Below are 18,856 nucleotides of genomic sequence, written 5' to 3' on the forward strand. Positions count from 1 at the left end.
CCCGTGGGCCTCCTTTACCTTATTCTACCGCCCTTCTTTCCCCCTCCCCTTAAGTACCTCCCGTTTTGTCCAACTCCAGGTGGTGCACATTGCCTCTACTCATTATCGCAGCAGATAACGATTTGTGAGCCACACCTTAGGAAGCTTTTCCAGTGAATGCTCCGGATACACCGATCTTCTCTTTCCAGTATCAGAAAAATGACCACTCCCTCCGGACCAGCTGCTTTGCATAACCCATATTTCCAGCAAAACCCAGGCCAGAAAGATGTTTGGTCGTTGATCAACGAGACTGCTGCTGCTGCTCAAGAAGAACTGGGTAAGTCTGTGGCTAACTTGGGTCAGGGATTCTTCTCTTATAACCCACCAGATTTTGCCATTGAGTCGGTTCACCATGCCTTGACGAAGGCTCAGTTCAACCAGTACGCTCCAGCAAGAGGTAACCCCAACTTGGTGAAGCTGTTGAGTGAACTTTACACTAGAGAGTTTGGCAGAAAGGTTGATACTAGTCAAGTTTTGGTAACTACGGGCGCCAATGAGGGTATATTCTCGGTGTTTTTCGGTTTCTTGACTGCTGGCGATGAAGTGGTGGTGTTTGAGCCATTCTTTGACCAGTATATTCCAAACATCGAAATGACAGGCGCCAAGGTGAAATACGTGCCATTGAAGACTCCAAAGGAGTTTGCTAATAGAAACACTACTGGAGACGAGTGGGAAGTGGACTGGGATGTGCTTGAAAAGTCCTTCACTTCGAAAACCAAGATCATTGTCATCAACACTCCTCATAACCCTATTGGTAAGGTCTTTACCGAGAAGGAGCTCCACAGAATCGGCGAATTGGCCGTCAAACATAACCTTATTCTTCTTTCTGATGAGGTTTACGAGAACTTGTACTATTTGCCCAAGTTCCCTCGTCCAGCTACTCTTTCTTCGTTGCCTGAATTGGCTGAAAGAACCTTGACGGTTGGATCTGCTGGTAAGTCCTTTGCTGCCACTGGCTGGAGAGTCGGCTGGGTCCAGGGTCCTGCTGAATTGATCAAGTACGTTACTTCAGCACATACTCGTATTTGTTTTTCGACTCCTTCTCCTTTGCAGCAGGCTGTTTCTGAGGCTTTTGGAACCGCCCGCGAGAACAACTACTTCCAGATCACTCGTGACGAATACAAGAAGAAATATGAAATCTTTTCTAAGGTTTTCGAAGAGCTTGGTTTACCTTACACGAAAGCTGACGGTGGTTATTTCCTTTTGGTGAACTTTGCCAAACTCAAGATTCCAGACGACTACAAGTACCCAGATGATATTCTCGGTCGTGGAACCAAGGACTATAAGTTGGTTTACTGGCTCATTAAGGAAATCGGCGTGGTTGGCATTCCCCCTACTGAATTCATCTTGCAAGAGCATAGAAAAAATAATCCTTTGGAGAACTCGGTGCGTTTCGCTGTTTGCAAGGATAACGCAATTCTTGAGGATGCTGTTTCTCGCTTGAGGAAGTTGAAGGAATATTTGTAATAGACTATGTATATGCTTTTCTATGAAGCTTCTTGAACAAGAATGTGGTTTCACCGAAATCGTCGTAGCCAACTTCAGTATCTTCCTCTTGTGCAATGTAGCCGTTGATGTCTAAAAGATGCCACAAGTTTGCCCTTTCCTGTTCGAATGTTCTTCTGATGGGCACCTGTAGCAATACTCTAGCTTCTGGTGAGTCTTCTAGGAAGGTGTTTATCATGCTGACAATCCATGCGGGATGCTTTGACGAATACAAGGGATCCGATAAAATGATTGTGGTGTATCTTGGCAGGTTATGTGCCTCCAAGTAGCTTCTAGGATTGCTCCAGTCGAGACTATCCGAAGAAGCGTTTTCTATGCTGTTAAGTTCAATGTTGTCGGTGAGGTTGGGTACAATATCAGGCAAATCAGTAAGCACTGTAGGGAATCCCAATACACAAGAAACCATACCGACCAAGCCTGTGCCTGAACCCAATTCCAACACTGAACCTTCTAAGTATGCTGGTTTTGATGCAAGTCGTTTTCCAAGAATAAACAGTGACCCCCATGTCTTGAGGCCCAACTTGTCTGACGTCAAAGAAGGCTCTTTAAGAAATATAGTCTTCTCGAGGCCAGGAATATCAATGTGTCTGATGAACTCGGGCTGGGCGGTCCTGCCGCAGTTCTCCGCAAGCCGTAGCGCCGTCAATGACCTTATGCTGTCTATCTCGTCGTCCTCAAGCCACTCCAAGTCAGATGATATTAGTCTGGTCAACCAGCCATTGTACTGAGCCACAAATGACTTCCTAAGCAGATCAGCCAAGGTAGCCACTGCAGCCAACGACTCCAAGCTGGAAAACCTTCCCTTTCCATTTAACCAAGCAAGAGCACCTTCAGCTTCCTCTGTAGATATGCTCTTCTCTTCAAACGTAGAAGCGATGTCTTGGTTGGTTTCCGAAGGAGGATCGAAGTTATGCACCGTTAGTGGTGCCAAAAGCTTTAGAAACACCGAAATTACCACAAATGGAGGTTCCATCTTGAGCAAAGGCAAGTCGTGGATATGCAAAGGCACTAAATCAGCCAAGTCATCCTCCTCATCGGGAAGCAGCAGAGCTATGATATTCTTGGATGTTTCGAAGTTTTCAATTTTCACCGTGTCGAGAGTCTCAACAGGCAGCAGCAGAACTGCTATTTCCACGTTTATGGACGACCCCAGCGGCGTGAATAGCGATAAAGGGTCAAAGTCCATCTGATGATGGCTTCAGTAGGAGAGCAGTAGATAAAGATAGTACGGGAGGTACGGGTGCGGGTTTGTAAATTTGAAGTTAACAAGTGAAGAAATCAGCATTGGAGGAGCCAGACAGGAGCCATGAAGGGTCATATTTGGATAATAGAGGGTTTAAATGGAGTATGACAAATCCTTCTTTATTAGTAACTGGTAAATTTTGCAAGAAGCCTTGTTTTTCGTGAGTTGAGGATGTTTTAAATTAAAAACATAACATTTGTTAGGAATTTAACCGCCATAGGACTGTAAACAGAGAAGAGCTAGGCTTAAATGACTTAAAAACTTTCAATTATTATGAAAGATATCCTCAATACCTCCATTAATGCTTATGTAGTCGACTGGTACATGCTAGGAAGAGATATCGCTTTGCACCGACCGACCACAAACATTGAAATACGTTTCACGACACCTACGAAGCGAAGGTATGATATTATACTACTCTTGGTGCCACTTTAACGCTGGAGTAGTATAATTCACGTTTATATGACTTTTTAGTGGGGTTCTCCTTTTTTTTTTTTTTGTTAACTCTCCTTGTTGTAAAGCATTAAAAGCATATTTCTGGCATACAGAGCCTCCTGGAGGCCTCAAATACCATTCCGATCGAATACATCTAATTTGACTTATTATGAGTTCATTTTTGGCTTCTCAGGGCCTTTTTGAACCTTTCATTCTGATTGATATACCTCTGCTTAAACCTTCATATTTTGGCAGCGATCAAATCTGGTCGAAAATACTGTTTCCCGTCCGATCAACGAACGTCAAGCGCCCAAGAGCCACAGTGAGTAATACAGTGGGAGACCATGTGTGAAATTGTGGTGTTGCTGTCTTTTTTTGCATTTTTTATTGGTATCTATTTTTATTTTTCTTATCCATTTCCTCTTCTATCATCCCCTACATCCGTTGTTCTATGCATATCATGATCATTATACTCTATCTATCTATTAAGCGCCTGCGTACTTGGATCTAGCTCTCAACTTAGGGCCGTTGAGGTAGAACAAGACAGGAATGGCAATCATGCCCACACAAATGAAACCCAACACTGAGGAACCCCAGCCAACAGCAAACCTGTTAGTCTTCAAGTTGAGGAATAATGGTCTGCCAAACAATGGGAAAGCACCTGCCATCATACTTCTGAACAAGTCGTTACCTGCAAAGACAGAGGCTAAGTATCTCCAGAAGGACATACTGAGGTAGTTAAATAAGGTTTGGAAGCAAAGGAAAGCTCCAGCAGCGAAGACAGCGGCGCCGATAAGAGGACCAATCCAATGGATGTCTTCAGCGGCAGTCCAGCCAAAGATAAAGATACCAATTGGCATAAGTACACTGCCCACAATAGCGATTGGAATGAACACTTCCGGAGCGACTTCCTCATTGGCAAGCATCTTCTTGGTGAACAGACGGTAAATGGCAGGAATGTAGAGAGCTGCGGCAATCAAAATACCAACCAAGATACACATGTATGCCACACCCATCTCAATAAGAGTGAAGCCCTTGACTTCAACGAAAACGATAGGGAAGGCCTCGAACCACAAGTACATGACAGAGTAAACCAAACCAATGTAGACGTTGATAAGCAAAACGACTGGCTCGAAGATGATGACTTCGAAAGGACGCCAAAGCGTCTCAATAAGCATTTCGTGAGTGTCGAGCTTAGAGTTCTCAATGTGACCCTCACTCATGATTCTGTCGTCTCCGGTAAGAGCTCTAAGTCTTTCTGCCTTTCTGTACAAAATGGTCTTGGAGTAGGATTCTGGAAGCAACCAGCCAAGAACAACGAAAGAAACACCAGAAGTGATACAGACAAACCAGAAAGTCCAGTGGTAGTCAGCCTTGACGCTCAAAATGGCACCGAACAATGGACCAGCAGATGGAGCACAAACGGCAGCAATAGACCAGAAGGAAATACCCACTGGGATGAATGGCATGGTGATAACATCACCAACAGAAGCACCACCGGTAGCCAAGCACGGACTGGCAAAGAAACCTGCAATGAAACGCAAGACACACAAGCCAGCAATATTGTCAACGAGGGCAGTTGGGATCTGAAGAATGAAGAACACAAACAACGTGAGAATGTAAATAGAAGTTCTTCCAAACATGGCATTCTCCGAAAGGGGAGAAAACACCATGGGGCCAATACCATAGCCAAACACGAAAAGTGTCAAGGGAAGCGTTGCCACCACCTGGCCCACCTCCATGTCTCTCATGATCTCCTCAATGCCAGGAGTGTAAATAGCCGAAGCCATGTAAACGAATGCAGTAAGCGCCATAATCTGGGCAATAAAAATAAGCTTATACTTAAGGGGCCAATTGTATGGGTTCTCTGGATCATCTTCGCCCTCCCAGTCGACTAGTATAATGTCAGACTTTGTGGACTGAGAAGAAGAGTCAGAAGGCACCTCGCTATCATTAGGAGTTTCACGTTCGAAAGATTCAATGCTTGCTTCGCCCTTGCCCAAGTACTTGGCTGGAATCACATAGTCTGGTTGTTCTTCTGGGTAGTTAAACACTTTTCTGCCTGAGAGATGGTAGATGGATCTACCAAAGAAGCTCTCTCTTACAAACTTTGCAAAAAACATAAGAAAGTGTTGGTGGATCCAGAAACTGATGGACTGGAAGGGAAGGGGAGAGGCAAGGGGTATTTATACTGAAGATTTCAAGGAGTGAAGTACGATGCCTATTATCAATCATCTACCGCAAAAGCGCACGGCGTACATATATCCGCCGGAGACGTTCCCGATTTGGTTTTTCTCCGTGACAGCTTTGGCGCATGCGTTTGTTTGCTTACGCCATCGGCAAGACAAACATTTCTTTACCCGTCAAAAACGGTATTTGAAAACCAACAAGAACTTCCAAAGTGATCTATAGTTAACTGAAAGCAATTTTTCCAACTAACCCTCGACACTTGCTTGGTTGCGCAAGTCCAATGAGCTAAGTGTGTCTCGACGCATAAACGGAACAATTTTCAGGTAATCTTTGGCGCCATCGCTTAGACACATGTTTATCTGTGTGCAGTACGACGTTTCGGAGAAAATCCGTTTTGGGAACATCTCCCTCGTAGCTGTGGATTCAACCAGCACGCCCCTCTCAGATAAAATTAAGAATTTCATGCATCACGGCTTTTCACGGGTTTCAGAGGATCTTTCCGTATGTGTTTCACTATGCGGCCGTGTCGGTGTCGGAGAAAACCTGTTTCCGGAAGAATCGAGCAAATAAAAGTGACATGTGCTCGCTAAATAGCTAGATAAGCTGGCCCTCCATCTCGCCATAATTCCCCTTAACTATCGTTTACTCCTCAATCGAGGCGAAGCAGAATGCCACGTTGTCCTCTTCAATTGGCTACTTTTATTTTTTGGTCAATTAAGGTGTATCTCAGAAGTGTGGATTACGAGCGGCTTGCAGCTTACTAAGGTTTGGCATCTGAGGCGATGCAGGGAAACAGACCAAAAGAACCCAATCGAAGACACGGGGTAAGTAAGGGTGAAGCCGAAGGGGGGGAAGTAATGGATGTTCCGAAACGTTCCAAGCGTTACCGGGACGCCGAAGGGTTTGTGAAATTGGACCATCTCTGGTGGATGTTTCATGCACGTTTTCCACGTAAGCAGGGCCCTCTCTATCTTTACAGAAACGGAGCTTCCGATTTTAAAAGCCGTACGAGGCTGATGTAGTATTTCCAGGAGGGACACAGTATCGGTATTTAGTTGTATCCGAACGCTTTACTGTGCTTTTTACGGGAGGTTCACACCACATTTACAAGAGAAAAAGGTTGGGTAGCATTCATCTTTCTAACTTGTCTACCCAGCAGTTACTAATTGAATACGGTTCCATTACACAAAGAATTGAAAGAAAATCTAATAAATTCAGGTGGCTCCTCCTCGAAGTTGTAAGATGCTGATATCGCCTTCGGGCAGTTACATGTAACAGGTGGGTTCAATCTCGTATCAATAGCCCAAGGTTATTCAATTGTGTTTGACTTTTATCGAGCACCATAAAGCCGTTAGTCACTGACCGATAAATTTCAACATTTTGCAAACTCAGTAGCATTAAATACAGCTAATTACAGTAGTACACTTCTGAAGCAAGTGCCTTGCTATACGACATCAAATGGATTTCATCTATATCCATGTAAAAGAGACAAAAATGTGATTGAATTTTCATATAGCTACGTCGTGTCACCGAACTTCACGTACTTTACGGCGGCGCCGTGAAGAAGAGGTGTTATCGTAATATTTTCCTTTTGTGCTTGGTTCGCATCGGCTTATCATTAATCAGCAGTTTCCGTGTAACCCGTCGGGTTAATGGTTCAGGTTGGATTTGTCATCTACGCCTTATTATGGCGTCTCGGGTGAAAGAAGGTGTCTTTATGTGGCTGATTTCCGTTTTTGGAAATTTTTGGATGATTTGGAGTGCTGTTTACGGGATAGATATAGCCGTGTAGTAGTAAGGACAGTGGGTAACTTCTAGGGTACTGGTTTCGTTTAAAGTATGCTGAGTGGAGGTTAAGGGAACTTTCATTAAGCTCTTGAGTTGAGTTTGATTTATTTATTGACTTTTTACGATTATTCTGGTTTTCTTGTATCAGTCATATTATCCGTTTGCAGCCATTTGGAGCTTCTGTCAAGTATGTGCGAAAGATAGTAACCTACTTAATCACTTCTACTAGAACTCATAAACTTGCAATTAAAAAACAGAAAAAGTGCCCAGCACTTCCATTCTTCGCCATCCAATATCAAACAACTTTCCATCCCTTCCTACAATACTTCATAGTTCTATGTTCCATTACACCTAAAAAAACAGCCCATACCGGCTCCTAGCCTAACTAAACATGCCTTAAACAGCCAGCCTAAAAGTCAGTGACACGTCCGTTGAACGACCAGTCGTTGTGTCTCAACGGATCCTGCTTGGGCCCGCCAATCTCTCCCGTTTCAGGGTTTCTTTCGCCCTCAAACTCAGGAACGGTCTTGAAGTACTGCGTTTGCACGCCAACATCGGTCTGCTGGTCGTCGTTGAAGTCACTGTTGGCACTTCCTGACTCTTCTATTTGCCTGTTGTACTCGTCAATGGCCGCTTGGGAATTGGCCATTTTCTGGAGCAGCTCAAACTCTTCCTGCTGCTCTTTGGGCAACCTTGGTGGTGCCGGCGTCTGGTCGTTGAACAAGTTGGAGGCGAAACGTACACGCTGCACAGGCACAGAAACACGTGGCACACGAAGAAGCGTCCTTGAAATCATCTTGTAGTTGTTGGTGGTGGAAAAGAACTCGAGAGCGTATCGGATCTTTCCATACTTCGGCTTGCTCAGAGTCAGGCTGTACTGCAGGAAGTCCAACGGTCGACTGACTCCCACATGGTCAAACACGTACGGCTGGGTGGCGAAAAAAAGAACCAAGAAAAGGATGATTTGCAGCAGGAAATTTAGGTCATGAAGGTTATTTTGGTTGTATTTTGAGCTTGTGGGTCCGGGGTTGAAGGTAATGATGCACCTTTGGAAGAGCGCATCTCGGCAATCTCTCGGAGCTTTTTGCTAACACGATAAAGGAAGAAGAAGCCAGAAATAACGGTATCTATATTTTCTGTTGGAATCACTTTGACTTGATGTTAGTCAAAAAGTCAGTTTCATTGAGATTTGTGACCGACGCATCTGAGACATTTTGCAGCCATAGAACCCTTCAATGTGAACCCTGCCTATATACCAAATCCAATGGGCTTTTTGGATTCCTTGGGCAAGAATCCTAGGAACTTGTAGATCTTGCCCATGCCTTTCTCGTCCTTGGATGTCAATCTGAGGTACGAATCGTAAATCAGCTCCTTGTTGGCCATCAGATTAGCAGACTTTATAAGCTGGTCAAAGCGGTAGCCAACACCAATCTCATGGAGCCAGTCGCCTTGTTCTGAAGGTCCAAATACGTCAACATGAGCCTGTGCCAAATCCTTAAGGTTGGCAAAGTCCACATCGATAGAAAGATCAACGTCACCAGGCTTGTAGAAAGGAGAAACAAACTTATGCTGGTAGATACCTCTCAAAGAGTTAGAGGGTACTTCATTTGCTGGGCCGTAGTCGATGATCAAAGCAGCACCAGCACGGTTCAGGTCTTTACCATAGGCATTGACCAAGTTGCAAATATGCTTAAGGTAGAGTTCTGCGTCAGAACAGATTTCCACCCTCAGGCCAACAGGTAAGTCTCTGTAGCGCAGACTCAACTTTGGGATAGCCGAAGAGGGTGTTTCTTTAGGTGCAACTGTGAGGTGGAAGTCAGTTTGCAATTCTTCTGGAACATCCTTTTCTGGTGCCGTAGCCAGACCAGACTCTGAAGCTTCAAGCTTTGGCTGCGTGTTGACCACCGACAGCGTGTGTTCCACAACGTGTTCTCTCCATCCATGCTCTGTTTTTGTGAATGATTTAATTGGCAAAGCATCGAAGAACTCATGGGCCAAAACGTAGTTTGCAACGTCAGGCGATTCAACGATATCCTTCTCTGTGTCGACCCAAGTGACCTTGTTATTCCACTTGGAAACGGATTTGTTGAAGCCTTGTTCGGTGGTTTCATAAAGGGCATCTTCGTTGCACAAGAGCTTATGCTGCTCTTTACGAAGAACATGGGATGCTTCAACCAAAACAATCTCTATATCCACAGGAGCCCCGCTCTTCTTAACAAACTTATTAAAAACAACGACAACGTCATGCATTAAAGTACCCTTACCAGGGCCAAACTCTGCCACTCTGATCTTCTTAGGTGAACCTTGGGTAGTCCACACTGAGTAAAGCCAAATACCAATCATCTCGCCAAACACAGAGGAGATTTCAGGCGAAGTGATGAAATCACCTCCCTTAACATCTAGCGGGTTTCTTGTCGTATAGTAACCAAAGTCAGGATGCGTAAGACATTGTCTCATATAAGCCGATAAGGGAATAGGACCAGTAGTTTTGATCATCTCCTGGAAAAAGTCCAGCAAATTGGTAACACCCTTTGCAGGGGCCTTAGACGGAAACTGGGGCATCTTGCCGACGTTCTCTCTGACGTTTTCCGTGCCCTTGATCTCTTTTTCAAGCTTCTCGTACTGAGTCGTCACGTACAGCTTAGCCTTTTCGTATTCTTCCTTGGTGAACTTACCATAGTAAAGGCCGTTTTCGTGGATGAGCGGGCCTTTATTAGCGAGTCTGGCTGAAGTTCTGAAGGAGCGTGTGGCTATTCGAAGCATAAAGCTGGGGTAAAGTATAAGTAGTAGTAGGTGAGAATTCAGAGATGCGCATCACCTACCATAAAGAGAGATACACCAGAAAGGAGAGTAAAGAGAAGGCCACGTCAATTGAAGAAGCTGAAGAGGTTAATAACATGAAGAGAATCGGTTAGAATGTCAATTTGGTAACCTTCAATGTTTTTCGTGTGCCACCTTCACCGTATATGGCACCTTTCTGGGCCTTATGGATGGCTGCGAAATGCGATGGACCAGCAGTCCCAGACCAGACCATAAACAATAATACCAGTAAACACCAAATCTTTAAAAAACCTGGCACTACAAAAAAATGACGTTTTTTCCGAAGTCTTCTTCACGGATCTTTATATATAGATTTTTTTTCAATCTCGGCCCGAACCTTCTTTGCAGCCACACACCTTCCGAGCGAGCCGGGCCTATTACCTTTCCAGGCCACACCTCCACAGGTGCCATAGATATAGATCCACCAGCCAACCATCATACCTAAACTGAAGAAAAGCCAAAACCACCAATTCAAAAAACCACTAAACCACTAAACCACTAAATCACTAAACCTATGAATCCACCCTTTCTCCACTTCTTCCCTCTGCAGCCTCTTCTTCTTGGTCTTCTCCAGCAGCAAGTGTTGCTGGGTCACACGCAGCGAGGACGCCTGGAAGGTCCAGAAACTGCTTGGAAGGTGCCTAAATATACTTTTTAACTTCCACACCAGATTGTTCGATTTCTGCTAGATAAAGATCTTTTTTCACGTTTGCTTTACTTTTTTCTTTTTTGCTTTATTTTATTATTTTTTTTCTTGTCTTTCCCAGGGCAATCTTTGAATGGGGCCATTTCTGTCTTTCCATGCACCGTTCTTTTTTTTCTTAACCTGTTCTTTTTTCTTCTGTTTTTCGCAACCATTTCTACCCTTCCATAGCCTCCTTGGCCCAGCCACAAATCGATGGGTTTAGTAAGTGGTTGGGGTTGGTTGAATAAAGGGGACTTAAGTGGCTTTGTTGGGTTTGTAGATCCACTAAAATTGACCTTTTTCTTATCTCTATCTCTGTATACCTTGGGGTTCTTGTCTGGTACCGATAAGGCGACCCTCCACAGTTGCAGTGGCAGAATACCAAAAATACCAAAAAATCAGTAACCGGGGGTTTTTCACCCCACCAATTCTTCAAATCGACCCTTCTTACCCCCCAGAACAGCTTTCCCTGGCGTTTGGCGTATCTTGCTGGCGGTCGTGCGCAAACCACATAATCTAGAACTGGCTCCTACATTGAACTCCCATCTCCAACTCAGAAGCAGCTACCTTTCGTCCAGTGATCCACATTCTGGAAACCAAAGCTTCAGCACGAATCTCCCGCTGCATACATTAAAAAATAAGACCCTTTTCCAACTTGTCCCTATTACCGGTTTTAATTCATTGACTGGTGGCACCAAGTTTGATCCCCGTCTGTCTTCCTTCGTTCCGCAAAAACCGAAAGGAGCTTTCACAAAAAGCAGCAAGTATCGCTCGAAGAAAGTCCATTTATTAAGCTTTGAAGCTTTCACTTTCTTCCCGCTTTACCTTGGTTTTTCCCACATCACGCTGTCCCTTACTTGGCCCGGCTTATTGTTTTCCAGGAAGCAATCTTTACTGACTCACCACCTCCCATCTAAGATAGCCCGATAAACGGCATGGGCAACTCGCCATCCAAATCCAAAAATGGCCTTCCACTTTCTCGGTCCGATACTGGCATGTCCCAGCGGTCCAATCGCTCCATCCGGTCTCGACTCTCTGGCAGCAAAGACGACCTGCCTCGGATGAACAGTCGAAAGGGCTCCACTGCCTCGCTACCGAGGCCTGATAGCATCCCCAATGGCGCCGACGACGCTGGCGAATCTGCCATTGTCGATGACGACGATGAAGAGGATGACGACGACCTCCTTCATCCCCTGATGCAAACACCTGAACCCAAACTGCCTATATTGATCAGGAGAAACACCAACGATACAGAATTCTCCGGCAATCTCTCTCTTCCTCGTCTGAACAGCAACACAGAAGACGGGCCCGCATCATTTTCAAAGTCGCCAACCAACTCAAGTTTCCAGACCCCCAATACAAGCCTTACTCCACAGGGCACGGGTGGACCCAATAATGGCAATGGCAATTCTGATACTCCTGGCGATAAGTCTGATACAATCTCAGTGAGTTCTAAGAGATCAGCTCGCTCCTCCATATCGGCCAAGACTGCTCCGTCGAGGCGTGGTTCATCTAGAGCACTCGAGGAGTTTGACCAAGAAGGCGCCAACCAGTGCCTGAACCCACTCGAGATTGAAGACTTCATTCAAAGACTCCTTGATGCTGGCTACTCAGGAAAGAGAACAAAAAACCTTTGCCTAAAGAACAATGAGATCCAACTCATTTGCTCAAAAGCTAGGGAAATCTTCTTACTGCAACCGTCGTTGCTTGAGCTCAGTCCGCCTGTCAAGGTGGTGGGCGATGTGCATGGCCAATATCTCGACTTGATTCGTGTCTTCACAAAGTGTGGCTTCCCACCCCTGACAAATTACTTATTCTTGGGTGACTACGTCGACAGAGGTAAACAGTCCTTGGAGACAATTCTCCTCCTCCTCTGTTACAAAATCAAATACCCCGAAAATTTCTTTCTTCTTAGAGGTAACCACGAGTGTGCTAACGTCACTCGTGTTTACGGTTTTTACGATGAGTGCAAGCGTCGTTGCAATATCAAGACATGGAAGCTCTTCATCGATACATTCAACACATTACCCATAGCTGCTATCGTCGCCGGGAAAATCTTCTGCGTGCATGGCGGGCTCTCGCCCGTCCTCAACTCCATGGAGGAAATCAGAAACATTGCCAGGCCGACGGATGTACCAGACTTTGGTCTTCTCAATGACTTGCTCTGGTCGGATCCCGCAGATACGATGAATGAATGGGAAGACAATGAAAGAGGTGTATCATATGTTTTCTCGAAAGCCGCCATCAACAAGTTCTTACAAAAGTTTGGGTTTGACTTGGTGTGCCGGGCGCACATGGTTGTTGAAGACGGCTACGAATTCTTTAATGATAGAACTTTGGTGACAGTGTTTAGTGCGCCGAATTACTGCGGAGAGTTCGACAACTGGGGAGCAGTCATGAGTGTTTCGGACGAGTTGCTTTGTTCGTTCGAGCTTCTCGACCCGTTGGACTCGGTCGCGTTGAAGCAGACTATGAAGAAAGGAAAGCAAGAGCGTAAGGCGGCTCAATTGCAGCGCCAACAGAGCAGATAAAGTAATGAGATCTGATGATACAGTATGAGTGACGAAGAAGCAAAGCTACAGCACAAACGTGACAAGTAACAAATACAAACTAACGATAGGACTCTTGATGTATTACCCGAAGGAGATCTGTACCCCAAGTCGCGATCCTCACCTACCACTTGAACTACTACTACTCATAAGAACTTCCTCTGCAACAGCCATGGCGACTTACAAGTACCTACTAAACATGGAAAACCATGGGCCTATCAATCGCTTGGTCAAGGAATTGTCCACGAAAATCCAGGAAAACGAGGCTATCCTCGCCAACATCTCGCGTTCCATAGATACCAAGATTACCCTACCGCAACTTCCGGGCGAAAACAACAAAGAAAAGCATCAAGAACAGGCAGATTCCAATAAATCTGATAGTCTACGAGCTTTAATTGACGAAAAATACCTCCTGAAGATGGACCACGTCGAGCAGTTTGAAGAAGTGCAAAATACTCGTCTTCGACAGCTCCTTATAGACAACAAGGCGTTGGCAGAGTTACATAAGGCCAGGTGTGAACAAAACAAGCAATTCTACAGATCGTACCAAGGCTATGAAAAGTTAATTCAGATTGTGATACTTCCACAGCTCACAAAGTTGGTCTGCGACTACAATATAGAGAAGATCACCGATCTAAGGCAGAAGAGGCTTCAGGAGAAGTTGGCCCTAGACGAGGCTTTATGGGAGAAGTATGTTCAGTACGTGGCGAATCTTGATAAGATTTACCATATTGTGCTGGAGACGGTGGAGGCTTTACAAAGTGTGTTAGACGAGCCACAAGTACAGCGGCTCGAGCAGCAGTTGCTTATAGTGGAACGGCTAGCATTGGTTGCAAAAAACGGGCACACGCAGCTCAAACGGCCACAGATCTTATCTGGATAAAGTGGATTATAATACATGGTTATATATAAAAGAATATCGTGAAAAGAATGTAATTGTAGGGTTCGTGATCTAGCAAGTAACGAACAAACGAGCAGGCACACGAGATGCCCTTCGGCGTATTAGGTCCCACAAAAGCAAAGGGAAGGGGCCGAGGACATCATAATGTAACCAGCTCAAGCCAGGCCCTTGATGATGCGTAAGCGATGGGCTCAACCACCCTGGACTGCGCGGAAAGTGACGACAAGGGTTCTGGGCGGTCCCTGATGACGCAAACCGTCTCTTATTTTTAGTAATATTGCCATGGTGCCTTGAAAAAAATATTGTGAGGCGTCAGGAGTTTGCCATGAGTGGCTCCGAGCGCTCCAGACTCTTTTCTTCATTTTTAGTCTTTTCGCCTCGAGGCGATGACGCCAGTCGGTTTCGCAGGCACCGTTTTCGCAGACGGTTTCCTGTAAAGTACCAATGCATGTAGCCACTTGCAGATGGTACACAGAACCCGGGAGCGTTCGGGGTGAAAAATTTCACCAACTTCGAATTTCCAATTTCAGGTTAGCAGGAGGCGAAGCTTCTGGATCGCCGTCCACGACAGCTTCTGTGGAGAAGGGGGTGGGGCTTCGAGATCAGTGACATCATCTCCTTTAGATTGTTCTTTTTTTTTTCGTAGTTTATTTTTTAGCTCTCGCGGTAGCCTCTAAATCTCGCTACCTCACCTTCCACAAAACGAAAAAAAAATCCATCGATTTACCCCACTCACTAGCGTAAGAGGATGTGCGTTTTCCTTCGCCTGCCTGAAAACAACAAAAACTTAATCTTAATTGTTTTTGTGCTAATCTGAGTTCCGATATTTGCTCAGTCCACCTCGGCAACGAACACCTGTTGGAAAAATGCGTCGGTGGAGTTTTTCCCCCCCGCTGCTGTGCGGCATCGAATGGCCCCTATTGACGTGAGTCTTCCTTGGCAGACTTGCTTGTAGATTTTGTGATTGCATCTTTGCAGTTTCGCAGAATCCGCTCACGTAGCCTTGCGTAAACGACGATAAGCCACCTGTTTAGAATTTGGAAAAAACAAGAAAAAACGTCATGGGCGATGGAGCTTGATCACAAAACACTGCCCAAAAGGCCAGATTGAGCTCTGGTAGATCCTCGCGGGGCCTGTGTTTCTTCACAGCTTGGCAGCTGCTCCGCATGGATCTTACCTCGGTACAAGGAGCCCCCTCCAGAAAGGATCAGTTTTGCGGAACCCCTCGTCTTAGTGCTCGCAGCATCGCGGCTTCGCGTGTAGAACGTTGGTGGAGTCTAAACGGGGCCTTTCCGCGTGCAAGGAACCAACAAAAAAGGCCAGTAAGATGGATGTGAAAAGTTGAAAATTAACGTTTGTAAATGATCAGCATTGTGTCTAGGCTTCAGTATAAACTGGGTATGGTGACGACTGTAGCTTCTAAAACATAGTCATTCGTTAAGGGGGTCGACGATGGGGATGGGCCCACAGCCTCGCATGGCTCTCTCGTAAGAATAACCTTAGTACTTGCTGCTTTGCTTCACTTTGCGCCATCGCTTAAAAAATGAACAACAACAGTTCACTTCTCCTCCTCAATCAAACTATTAATAGCCACTCTAGATGGTTTCTCCTCATCTTTGTTAAGCACATCCTTCAACCACAGGCCCTTTGGCACACGCACTGGCGGTAGAGCAGGAGGCAGGAGGGACTGTGTTGCATCCAGAGGAGGTTGATCAGAGGCCACTGAATTGACCAGAGAGTTGGAGCCATTTCCGTTTCCAATGGCCAGGAGCGGTCTGCCTGTAGATTTCCCATTCACCGCTACTTGGTTAAACAGCTGGTGAAATAGAGGTGAAAGCGGACTGACCATCATAGGCGTAAGATATGCAAATCTGGAAGAACCAGGGGCCGGAAGGGCCCAGCTAGGCGCAAGCAGCAGCGACGCGCTTAGAGAGCCAGCCTGAGCAAATGTAGCAGCTGGAGGAGCGGTACGAAGGGGTGGCTCACCGGTAGGCGGAAGTCCACGCAGACGTTCATGTTCCGAAGTAAGCAAAGTATCGTCAGTAAAGGAGTGAACAAGAGCCAATGGTCTTGGACGAGTTTTTGGGTTGAACTTTGGAGGATCACGAAGGCGTGGGGAGAGCTGCTGTGGAGGTACCGAAGAAGTCCCATTGGGGCTAGGCCCAGGACCATTCACGTATGGATAGTAGACGCCGTAGGAAGGCAGACCCAGGGAAGGAGGCAGCACGAGGGGTCTCTGAGGGTGAGGTAAATGAGGAGTAGAATAAAGGCCATGTGGTTGATGTTGTTGGGAATGTGAGTGTGAATGTGAATGTGAATGTGAATGTTGTGGATGTTGTGGATGTTGAGAAGGAGGAGGGGCCAGGTACGTCTGTGGGAAGTCCTCTTTGACCTCGGTACGCTTTTTGATGTAGTTTTCATAGGCATGGACCGTCTGTTTATGCTGCCTGAGGTTATCCAACCTGGAGAAGTTCTTTGAACAGTGTGGACACGTAAAAGGCCTTTCACCAGTATGCTTTCTGCGATGACGGGCGAGATGTTCCAGTCTAGTGAAAGATTTGTTGCAGTTGGGGAAGCCCGTGCATTGGAAGACCCTCCCCTTGGAAGGGCGCTTTGGTTTCTTGTCTGTCATTGGGGGAGATGTAGTGGAATGCAATGTGGATGTAGATAAATGATTCTGTCACTTGGGTGCCACGGACAGAATCAGGTCAACTGAAAAGGTAAAACAGACTGGGTGGGAAGTGATTAGGAGGGTATTTCTTTCTTGGAGATCAAGCTGAATCAGGATAAGTCAGAGATCTGAACTAGCAAGGGGTCAGGTACACTATGGGAGGCCTGACGAAATGGATGAGTAGGAGCCAAGGGTCCGAAAAAGTCAAACTTTGGGAAAAAGGAGGGAGTCCTGGAAAAGAATGTTGACTGGAAGTGGACGACGAACGAACAACGGCGGTGAGACACGATGGTGGAGGAACGCAAAAAAAAAAAAAAAAAAAAAAAATAATAAAATAATTGACCAAAAAAATGAAAATATCAAGTGTACGGGATCGCCGGGAGGTTTTGAGTTAGCCTGTTTTAAGGAAGGAGAAGGCTGTAAACGACAACAAGTCAACCAAGCACAAAAAAAAAAAAAGATGCTAATCAGATAACGGGCTCGAAAAGCGAGAAAAAGTTTCACACCCCGAGGAGCGAGGCGACAAGGTTTTAAAGGGTAACGAGAATACAGAAAAAAAAAAAAAAAATGCACCACAATGGCAGCCACCACGGACGAGGGGACTATAAGAAAAATAAAAAAAAAAAAAAAAATACCTGCGAGAAAAAGAAGAAGTCGAGCAGGAGCAGCAGCAGCAGCAGCAGCGGCAGCAGCGCAGCCCCAACGCAGTCCCCAACGCAGTCCGTCAGCGCGGAGCCAAAGGGAACGCACAGAAGCCCAGTGGGGCAGGAGAGGCACAGGACAGGCCGAAAAAAAAACGAGAAAAACGAGGGAAATGGGGGAAAAAAAGTGGTGGGAAGGCGAAGAAAGGGACGAGCCGAACCGAAGAGCCTTCGGTTATTGGAGGGAGGGAGGGAGGGAGGGAGAGATGTGGGAGGATGTAGTTAAGGGAGAAGGGGAAGTGAGTGGAAGATAGAGAGAGGGATGGAGAAGATGGATGGATGTAGCTGATGGAGTAGTGGAGGGTGGCTAGGGAATCTTCTTTTTCTGATATTTTTTGTGCCTGGAGTGGGCGTATTTTTTTTCTCTGGCGGCGTGCCTGATCGGCAGCTGGTTGTTCCTGAAACTAGACAGGCGCGCCCAGGGGACCAGGGGACGACCAGGTGAGTGACGACCAGGGGAGTGACGAGGAACGAGGAACGAGCCTGGCGGGGGAACACCCATACTTCTAGTACTTGTAAGGCCAGATCGGGCTGGGGCATGCCAGGGGCACAGCCTGTCAGGGCAGGACGGCTAACGATAAGAATAGAAAGCAGGGGTCTAAGTATAGAGTATGGGGAAGGACTAAAGGCCGAGGCGAAAAAAGGGGGATGAGGCGGTGGGGATAGAAGAATGGGCTGGCCAGGGCCAGGGCCAGGGCCAAGCAGACAGACAGACAGGCCACACGGCAGGGCAAGAATAATACAAGAATAGCTTTTAAGGCATAGTCTAAACCGTTGTAAGGGTAGCTTCTGGTCAGTGCTTCAGTGCCATGAAGTGAACGAACAAGAAAAAAAAAAGAAACGGATGAATCGGGTTTAAAAATTTTTTTTTTGCAACAAAGCACTGCAAGTGTGTAAGCGTTGGGGCGTAGCGTACAGTGTGGCCCTGAGGCGTAGGGCGTAGGGCGTAGCGTAGGCGTTGTCGTACCGAAAGGTTGATTTACGTTTACGGTTTACCGTTTCTGGCTAGGCGAGAGACAAAGACTGAGGCCAAAGACTGAGGGCCGTCAGGCCTGAAGTCTTTGACGAAGTCAACAAAAAAAACTAAAATAAACAGCATACACTAACTTCCAAATCCCCCTGGGTTCCCAAGAATCCCGTTAAATTGCCAGGTTCCTACACTTATCCTGAACCTTGCCACTTTCCCACTTTGTGTGCCCCTGAAGAGCGAATATTATCTAGGCCAGCGGTGAATTTTTCCTGGCGCTTCTACATTATTTTCAGCCTATTTTCAGCACATTTCCTGGCTTTTTTCTGGCTTTTTTCTGGCTATTTTTTTTTTTTTCTCA

General features: G+C 46.0%; 8 protein-coding genes and 1 non-coding gene across 9 annotated transcripts; 4 read left to right on the forward strand and 5 right to left on the reverse strand. All coding sequences in view use genetic code 12, as the record gives it.

Annotated features, from left to right (window-relative positions):
* Window positions 1–198: 198 nt before the first annotated feature.
* Window positions 199–1,506, forward strand: CXQ85_004682 (pyridoxal phosphate-dependent aminotransferase; the record flags this gene model as incomplete). Its single annotated transcript, XM_025488293.1, has 1 exon — window positions 199–1,506. One exon carries the CDS (start codon window positions 199–201, stop codon window positions 1,504–1,506), a length of 1,308 nt encoding a protein of 435 aa, XP_025342955.1.
* A 20-nt stretch (window positions 1,507–1,526) lies between these two features.
* Window positions 1,527–2,731, reverse strand: CXQ85_004683 (S-adenosylmethionine-dependent methyltransferase; the record flags this gene model as incomplete). Its single annotated transcript, XM_025488294.1, has 2 exons — window positions 1,527–1,537; window positions 1,561–2,731. 2 exons carry the CDS (start codon window positions 2,729–2,731, stop codon window positions 1,527–1,529), a joined length of 1,182 nt encoding a protein of 393 aa, XP_025342956.1.
* A 744-nt stretch (window positions 2,732–3,475) lies between these two features.
* Window positions 3,476–3,595, forward strand: CXQ85_004684. The gene has a single exon (XR_003148181.1). It is a non-coding gene; the product is annotated as a 5S ribosomal RNA (ribosomal RNA).
* A 113-nt stretch (window positions 3,596–3,708) lies between these two features.
* Window positions 3,709–5,346, reverse strand: CXQ85_004685 (MFS transporter; the record flags this gene model as incomplete). Its single annotated transcript, XM_025488295.1, has 1 exon — window positions 3,709–5,346. The coding sequence occupies one exon, from the start codon at window positions 5,344–5,346 to the stop codon at window positions 3,709–3,711; it is 1,638 nt and encodes a 545-aa protein (XP_025342957.1).
* A 2,264-nt stretch (window positions 5,347–7,610) lies between these two features.
* Window positions 7,611–7,997, reverse strand: CXQ85_004686 (uncharacterized protein; the record flags this gene model as incomplete). The annotated part of the gene is made up of 1 exon (XM_025488296.1): window positions 7,611–7,997. The coding sequence occupies one exon, from the start codon at window positions 7,995–7,997 to the stop codon at window positions 7,611–7,613; it is 387 nt and encodes a 128-aa protein (XP_025342958.1).
* A 452-nt stretch (window positions 7,998–8,449) lies between these two features.
* On the reverse strand, window positions 8,450–9,964 carry CXQ85_004687 (uncharacterized protein; the record flags this gene model as incomplete). The annotated part of the gene is made up of 1 exon (XM_025488297.1): window positions 8,450–9,964. The coding sequence occupies one exon, from the start codon at window positions 9,962–9,964 to the stop codon at window positions 8,450–8,452; it is 1,515 nt and encodes a 504-aa protein (XP_025342959.1).
* Window positions 9,965–11,641: 1,677 nt separating this feature from the next.
* Window positions 11,642–13,237, forward strand: PPZ1 (salt homeostasis regulator; the record flags this gene model as incomplete). The annotated part of the gene is made up of 1 exon (XM_025488298.1): window positions 11,642–13,237. One exon carries the CDS (start codon window positions 11,642–11,644, stop codon window positions 13,235–13,237), a length of 1,596 nt encoding a protein of 531 aa, XP_025342960.1.
* A 190-nt stretch (window positions 13,238–13,427) lies between these two features.
* On the forward strand, window positions 13,428–14,138 carry CXQ85_004689 (uncharacterized protein; the record flags this gene model as incomplete). The annotated part of the gene is made up of 1 exon (XM_025488299.1): window positions 13,428–14,138. One exon carries the CDS (start codon window positions 13,428–13,430, stop codon window positions 14,136–14,138), a length of 711 nt encoding a protein of 236 aa, XP_025342961.1.
* Window positions 14,139–15,714: 1,576 nt separating this feature from the next.
* On the reverse strand, window positions 15,715–16,788 carry BCR1 (transcription factor BCR1; the record flags this gene model as incomplete). The annotated part of the gene is made up of 1 exon (XM_025488300.1): window positions 15,715–16,788. One exon carries the CDS (start codon window positions 16,786–16,788, stop codon window positions 15,715–15,717), a length of 1,074 nt encoding a protein of 357 aa, XP_025342962.1.
* Window positions 16,789–18,856: the final 2,068 nt, after the last annotated feature.

Source organism: Candidozyma haemuli (assembly GCF_002926055.2).
Source record: "Candidozyma haemuli strain B11899 chromosome Unknown H_2014730914, whole genome shotgun sequence".
Classification (NCBI taxonomy): domain Eukaryota; kingdom Fungi; phylum Ascomycota; class Pichiomycetes; order Serinales; family Metschnikowiaceae; genus Candidozyma; species Candidozyma haemuli.